The 7923-nt window shown below is 34.8% G+C and overlaps 1 protein-coding gene across 2 annotated transcripts; it reads left to right on the plus strand.

Moving 5' to 3' along the window:
* Positions 1 to 3850: 3850 nt before the first annotated feature.
* LOC129889240 (zinc transporter 4, chloroplastic) lies at positions 3851 to 7495 on the plus strand. Of its 2 annotated transcripts, XM_055964462.1 has the most exons (4): positions 3851 to 4135; positions 4232 to 4289; positions 5225 to 5919; positions 6948 to 7495. In XM_055964462.1, exons 1-4 carry the CDS (start codon positions 4121 to 4123, stop codon positions 7401 to 7403), a joined length of 1224 nt encoding a protein of 407 aa, XP_055820437.1. In that variant the 5' UTR covers positions 3851 to 4120; the 3' UTR covers positions 7404 to 7495. The 2 variants fall into 2 exon arrangements, with proteins under 2 accessions (XP_055820437.1, XP_055820439.1); XM_055964464.1 differs by lacking the exons at positions 3851 to 4135; positions 4232 to 4289 and adding an exon at positions 4297 to 4924.
* The last annotated feature ends 428 nt before the right edge of the window (positions 7496 to 7923 follow it).

Here is a 7923-nt window from a genome sequence, read left to right on the forward strand (position 1 = left end):
TTATTTAGTTATTTAGTACTATTGATAGTATGAGGGAAAAAAACTCTCTTAATTTGCTAAAGTGAATAAGTAAAATGAAATATTTATTTTTAATATAAATGCCATATAAAATGAAATCGAGGGTATATTACCAAACTCACCTGATTAATGTTCGACCGTGACAACCTCTTAGAAACACCAAGTATATAAAAATTTTAAGTGACGTGCACTAATTGCATGAATTATTTTGAAAAAATTACTTAAATACACAACTTATTTGATCATATTCAATAAAATTTCTTATCATTTGAAAAAATTACAAAAATTCTCACTCTCTCTTATTTTCTGATACATCACTGTACGTGATGTATTAGTCGGATACGTAACTGTACGCGATGTACCGATCGGATACATCACTTTACGTGATGTATCAAAACGTCGGATACATCACTTATATGATGTATCAAGACGTTAGATACATCATTTTACGCGATGTATCGGTCGGATACATCACTTTACGTGATGTATCAGGACTTACGTGATGTATCCAAATTCCATCAAATTTAAAGAATTTTTGTAATTTGAAAAATAGTAGGAATAGAATGTAATTAGCTCTTAACAGTATAAGATTTGTGTAATCTATCCTTATTTTTATATTATTTGGTTAAATACATATAACAATAAGCATTTTTTCTAATAAATTTGATGCGATAATCTGAAAACCAAAACAATATTAATAAACTATAATTATAAACGAAATTTTATAAAGACGGAAGACATGAGTTAAATCCACATATAAACGTCTACCATTTAGACCTAAAGAAACAATGGAATAGATCCACACGCTTTCCCCTAAAGGAGAAAAAAGAAATGATCTTTTATGATATCACTCACAATTGAACAGAAAAAATTAATGTTTTTAAATATTTTATGCGTAAGAATAAAAATTTCTTATAAAAAGTTATAATAAAATTAATAAAGATGAAAGTATAACCACAAAATGACACTTATTATCATATACAATAACAATAAATTCAGTGTAGCCCTACAAAGTAGGATATGGGGGGGGGAGGGGGGTAGAATGTACATAGACTTTGTCACTATTTTAGAGGTAGAGAGACTATTTCTGATAAACCCTCGGCTAAAAAAAAAGTCTAAAGTAGAATAGGGAGACATGTTGTAAATGAAGACAGTCATGAAAAAATATTATCGACAACCTAATGAATCATCCTAAACAATAGTCATTATAACTATCTACAACGATAATCAAAGTGTAAAAAAACACAAATAGTAGTCAAACCTAAAGGACAAAGGGACGACAAGAGTAATACTATACGACTAATAGTAAAGAGGGATAAGCAATACAACACTCAACTACCTAGCTAATCTTCAATCCTAACATCTTGGTAAGCTGAGGTTGCATCATGTCATATCTAATCATCTCTCTTTAATACTTCTCTAGCCTACCTCTATTTCTCTTGAAACCATCCGTAACCAATCTCTGCATTGCAATTGGGCATCTCAGAGAAGGGTGGGGTGCTAGCCAGTATTGAGGTTAGGCCTACTTTTATTGAGGAGATCAAAGATAAGCAATTTGAAGATGAGAGTTTGAACGAGCTCAGAATGAAGACGGTATCTGGCAAGGCTTAGGATGCCTCTCTTGATGCCGGCGGTGTGCTCAGCTTTAGGGGGAAGGATTTGTTCTCTCTGGGTCGATGGTCTGATCCAAAGGGTGTGGACAAAGTTCCATAGTTTGCGCTATTTTATTCATCTATGTGTGACCAAGATGTATCGGAACTTGAAGCGACTTAATAGGTGGTCTGGAATGAAGAAGGACATAGCCGAGTTTGTGGCCAAGTGTCAAAACTGTCAGCAACTAAAGTATGAGCATCAAATGCTTGCACGTTTGCTTTAGACAATGCCTATCCCAGAATAAAAGTGGGAGAGGATAGCCATGAATTTTGGATTGTGATTGACAGATAGAGTAAATCAGTTCACTTCATTCCAATCAAGGTGGATTATAATGCCCAAAAATTGGTAAAGATCTATGTTAATAAAATAGTAAGGTTGCATGAGTGTCCTTTTCTATCATCTCAGACCGTGGTACACAATTTACTTTAAATTTTTGGGGTAAGATGCATAAGGAGTTGGACACTCAACTCACTTTTAGTACAACTTTCCACCTACAGACTGATGTACAGTCAGAAAGAATGACCTAAGTGTTAGAGGACATGCTGACAATACGTATGATTAACTTTGGGAGCCATTTGGATCAATTCTTACCCTTATGCGAGCTCCCTTATAATAATAACTATCACTCCAGCATTGGCATGACGCCATTTGTAATGCTTTACAAGAGGCGATGTAGATCGCTTGTAGGGTGGTTTGAGGAGAGATATCTGAAACCTTTAGGAGTTGATTTGGTAAAGGAATCTCAAGATAAGGTAGGGAGTATTCAAGCTGCACAGAGTCAACAAAAAGAGTATGTAGATCGGAAGGTGAGAGATATGACATTTTGGGCTGATGAATAGGTACTCTTGAAGGTGTCACCCAATAAATGAGTTATGAGGTTCGGCAAAAAAGGCAAGCTTAACCCTCATTATATTGGCCCATTTGAGATTTTTGATTGTATAGAGTCAATGGCTTATAGGTTGGCTCTACCGCCTATCTTATTTAGAGTTTATCCTGTGCTCTATGGATTCATGTTGAAGAGGTACCATGAGGATGGAGATTACATTATTAAGTGGGGTTCAGTCTTGTTAGATAAGAAACTTCAGTATGAGGATGAACTGATTGTAATTCTTGATCGTGATGTCTGAAATTTGAGTACTAAAGAGATCAAGTCTGTGAAGGTGCAATGAAAGTATCGTCCGATTGAGAAAGCCACCTGAAAAACCAAGAAGGATATGTGGGACAAGTACCCTCACTTATTTGATGATTCAGGTACTACTCTACTTTTGCCTTAGCCCAGTTTTTTCTGTTTGAACACTCGGGAACGAGTGATGGGTAAATTGCTATCTATTGTAACGATCCGTTCTTGTCGTTATGAGTAAGCCAATGGGAAAGAAACTTAGGCCAGAAAACTTTCGAGTAGTAACTTAAAATTTTGAGACAAAGCCAGACTTGGATGGAATTTGAGTTATGTGAAATCTAGGGCAATTCGATAAAGGATTTGAATTGATTTATGAGTTTTGATTGTTTGAGCTGGCAGCTAAGACGTTAAGGAATTCATAGGGTCTTACGGAAGTGAATTCGGGTGAGTAAACTTTTTATAATTAATTTTTTTAAAAATTAAAAAATAAATAATAAATAATAGTTAATTTTAATTTTAAATTTTGATTATTTTTTATAAAATTCAAAAATGAAAAATTAATTATAAAAAGTAAATAATAGTTAATTTTAATTTTAAAATTTGATTATTTTTTATAAAATTCAAAAATGGGATAAATGCTTCGTTGAATACATAAAAAAAAGTTGCTTATAGAGACATTAAACAAGATTTTATTGTATTGTTAAATAAAAATTATTTTTAAAAAAAATAATATGACATGAGATCTTATTAAGAGAGAAGAGTATATTTTGAGAAAAATATAAATAATTGAATGATATTATAATTTTTTAAAAAATAAAAAATAATATCATAAAATAAATTCCAAACACGAACAACTATCGGAATTTACTCTTTTTTAAAAAGGAGTGTATTGTTGAAGTTGAATGTGTTAAAAAGGAAAAAGGTAGTAATAAAAAAACAAGTGGAATGAATTGACTAGAGATGTCGACACAGTGGTGCTCATTCTCTTGTTATACAAGCGACTGTTCCAAAGTCTCCCTATCTCCTCTCTCTTGTTTCATTACAAATAATGTCGACATCCACATCTCTATCTGTATTTCTTCCATTTCTCCTAATCTACTATTTCCCCTTTCCCTTTCTTCAGATTATAATTCTTTTGGATATACTAAAAGGGGTTTTCAAGAATCATTACAATATACTTCACCATTTTCGTGTTAGATTAATATTTTGACAAAAAACCCTTTCTTACATCTGCGCGCGCGAGAGAGATTTGTGTTTGTGGTGGAGTGCTTTCTCTGTTTTGTGTAAACTTATTTATTGAAAAAGAAAAAGAAAAAGAAATTTCCTCCCATGTCATTCATTGAGGTTCGTTCTTTAGTGCCCCCACAGCCCCACTCCTTTTTTATTGTGTATTCCTTTCTTGAAAGCTGTGAGTTTTATTCTATACTTTGTTATTTTCAGGATCTCGTGCGTTTCTTTTTTATGGACCATATTAGACAAAAGACTGGCTCTTTCTCAGGTAATTGTTATGGGGATTTGTGGAAATGGAAAATTAATTGAATCTTTAATTCTTGGTTTTCCTTGCTTTGGTTTGTAATTCATGGAGAATTCCCCAAAATTACTTTTTTCTTCTTCATGTTCCAATTGGCTACTCATCCAGTGATTTGTATTCAGTTTGAAAGTTCATTACTGTTTTAGTTTACCTGTTTATTATTAGTTCATTTTATGAGTCTTATAAATGAAGCTGGACATTCTTTATTTTAAGTGGTGGTTATTTTTGAAGTTCATTATCTGGATGGATTCAATTTTGTATTGTTCTTGCTTTTATGAAATGTTGGAGGTATTGAGTTTCCAAATTTGAATGAGTATTAAAGGTCTGTTTTGTTCTTTTTTGGTTGTATATCTTGTCTTCATTTGCTCTGTGCATTCGTTTCTTCTGTTGAATCTCATTCATGTAGTAAAGCTGGGAAAGGGAGAGAAAAAAAAAAGGCAGTGTTGGTTGTACTTTGTCAAAAATGGAGTTGTTCTTGCCAGAGGTTGCGTAGAATTACACAACCAACTATTGGAGTAACTGGTAAAGTTGCTGCCATGTGACCAGGAGACCAGGAGGTCACGGGTTCAAATCTTGGAAACAGCCTCTGGCAGAAATGCAAGGTAAGGCTGCGTACAATAGAACCTTGTGGTCAGGCCCTTCCCCGGACCCTGCGCATAGCGGGAGCCTTAGTGCACCGGGCTGAAAGAAAAAAAAAAAAGAAAAAAAAGTGTGGGACACAGAATCCATTGCCTTCAATATCCTAATGAATTTCATGTTTCATATCACAACATTTGAAATCTACAGACACTCTTAATTATGTAGAACTTGAAAAGCAGATAGTTTTTTATTGGTTCAATACTTTAATTATGTGGAAATTGAAATGATTTCGAAACTCTTAGAAATGCTTTTGGTCAAAACAGATACGATTATGCTGAAACTTTCTCAATCTATTTCCAGTACTGCCTGTGGCAGTGCTGTTGATGAGATGGAAGGATGCCGAGACAACTCTGCTGCTCTCACCCTTAAAATCGTGGCCATCTCTACTATCCTAATAGCTGGTGTTTGTGGAGTTGGCATCCCATTAGTTGGCAAGAAGCACAGATTCCTTCGAACTGACTCTAATCTATTTTTTACTGCTAAAGCCTTCGCTGCTGGTGTCATCCTTGCCACAGGTTTTGTTCACATGTTACCAGGTGCCACTTCATCATTAACTAATCCTTGTCTTCCGAAATCTCCTTGGTTGAAATTCCCTTTTGCTGGTTTTATCGCCATGATGGCTGCATTGTCTACCTTGGTGGTTGACTTTGTTGGGACTCAGTATTATGAAAAGAAACAAGAGAAACAAAACCAAAAAGATCAGACTGATTCAGGAGACTTGGTGTCGGAATCAGCTATTGTACCAGTTGAGCCAAAGCCAAGGAATGAGAAATTGTTTGGTGAAGAAGAAGGTGGTGCAATACACATTGTGGGGATGCATGCGCATGCAGCTCATCACAGACATAGCCATTCACATGAACAAGGGGACGTGAGGGAGCATTCCCATGGTCATTCACACTCCCATAGCTTCGGTGGTGGTGATGAGGAAGGTGGAGTGAGGCATATTGTTGTTTCTCAGGTAATTTTGCTTGAATTATTTCACATGTCATTGGCCTTTCTCTGTACTTCTTGCCTTAATTTGTTGTGGTTAGAATTTGGTGAATGTTGTCCAGAAGGTTTTGGATTATCTCGTCAATTGTAGGCTTTAAAGAAATCCATTTCCTAAATGCCAGCATTTTATAGAAAGAGAATGTTTGGACTTTATCATATATCATTCATGCCACGAAACATGATGTAATTCTTTTTGAGTGATTTGTAGTTTTGAATGGTTTACCGAATTTACATCTACTTGAAGGGCTTTGTGGAATTGATAAAGAGAGTTCAGTAGTCGACTCCAACTTAATTTGGGATAAAGGCTTATGTAGTTGATTGATTGCATCTTTCTATAAGCTTCTGTTTCCGTGAGCATTGATAAATACACTAAGTGGGTAACTATATTATTTCATTTATCTAGATTTAGTTGGGTATTCTGCTAGTTACTTTCTCATTGTTTGGTGCTTAAGATTTTCACCCAACCTCTGAGATGCTGCTGCTTGTATCATCATGTGAAATCTAACTTCACATGGAATGGTGCCTAAATTTTGTTAACGCTTCCCTTGGTATATCAGGTGCCCGTCATTACATATTTTGGTGTTGTGGTGTGCGTCAAGTTCACAGAATTGTTTACATATTCACAGATTTATCTTTGTGTATGGTTTCTCATAATAGCAGATTTCTTGAGCTGCTTCTTTGGTCAATAGTTGGAGTTTTGCGGGTATTAGGAATGTAGGGATTAGTTATAAAGGAATCCATGTATTGTCTTATGCAGGCATTAGTTATGTAAGATTAATTATTCTACATATCATGTATAAAATTATACATAGATTCCCTCACAGATTTAATGCCTGCATAGCCCACCTTTAAACCAGCTACCAAACGCTAATTTTATAAGACTGGGACCAGGCTGTTACTTTTGTTTAACTGGCAAATATGCATAAGGTTGATTTGCCGTCTGTGTTAGTTTGATTGTGTATACTTGGTCACTCAAACAAATTCTTTCTATTGCAGGTATTGGAGCTTGGGATAGTATCACATTCTATCATAATAGGCGTATCATTGGGTGTCTCAGAAAGTTCATGTACAATAAGACCCTTGCTCGTGGCATTGTCGTTCCACCAGTTCTTCGAAGGTTTTGCATTAGGAGGTTGCATCTCACAGGCGCAGTTCAGTTCCATGCGTTCCACTGCAATGGCAACATTCTTCGCCATAACAACCCCGTTGGGAATTGGTATAGGGATCGGAGCTGCTTCATCTTACGATCCACATAGCCCAAGAGCTTTGGTGGTGGAAGGGATCCTTGACTCAATATCTGCTGGAATTCTAGTATACATGGCTTTAGTAGACCTAATTGCTGCAGATTTCTTGAGTAAAAGATTGAGCTGCAATACCAGGCTTCAAGTTGTTTCTTACTTAGCACTATTCTTAGGGGCTGGACTCATGTCCCTTCTTGCAATATGGGCATGAATGTTATTGCATTTATTAGCTGCATGTAACTTTTTTTGTTTTTGTATCTTATTATTATTCATAAAATCAGCCAAGCAAGTAATTATTTACAATCTTTTTTCCTATCATTTTACTTCTCCTTGAAGGGTGTTTATGTAATAAACATGTAGAGTAGGGTTTGAAGATGGAGTTGCAAACAGAAAAGAGAAAAAAAAGAGAAATATTGTATTTTGGTCATGCAATCAAATAAATTTAATGTTCTTTTCTTTGTTTTATTGCCATTTTCCATGCTTTGAGATGTGATAATGATAAGGATCTTCAGAGGAAACTAGCTTGGGAATAAATCTCTTTTCCTTTGAGGGCATCTCCAAGTGTAGCACCAAATTTGGTGTAAATCAACTCGTATTTTCTTTCTTCATTATTATATTAATATTTTTTATTTTATTTATTATTTTTTATTTTATTTTTTATTTTTTATAATTAAATAAACATTACACAGCTGAAAATTTTATTTTAAGTTCTACATGAATATTCAACTTTC

The sequence above is a fragment of the Solanum dulcamara genome, chromosome 5 (genome assembly GCF_947179165.1).
Source record: "Solanum dulcamara chromosome 5, daSolDulc1.2, whole genome shotgun sequence".
Taxonomy (NCBI): domain Eukaryota; kingdom Viridiplantae; phylum Streptophyta; class Magnoliopsida; order Solanales; family Solanaceae; genus Solanum; species Solanum dulcamara.

Coding starts and splice junctions, on each gene's coding strand:
- LOC129889240 (XM_055964462.1), top strand. Junction 4,290..5,224: donor AAAGACTGGCTCTTTCTCAG/GTAATTGTTATG, acceptor TGGTCAAAACAG/ATACGATTATGCTGAAACTT. Junction 5,920..6,947: donor GGCATATTGTTGTTTCTCAG/GTAATTTTGCTT, acceptor TTTCTATTGCAG/GTATTGGAGCTTGGGATAGT.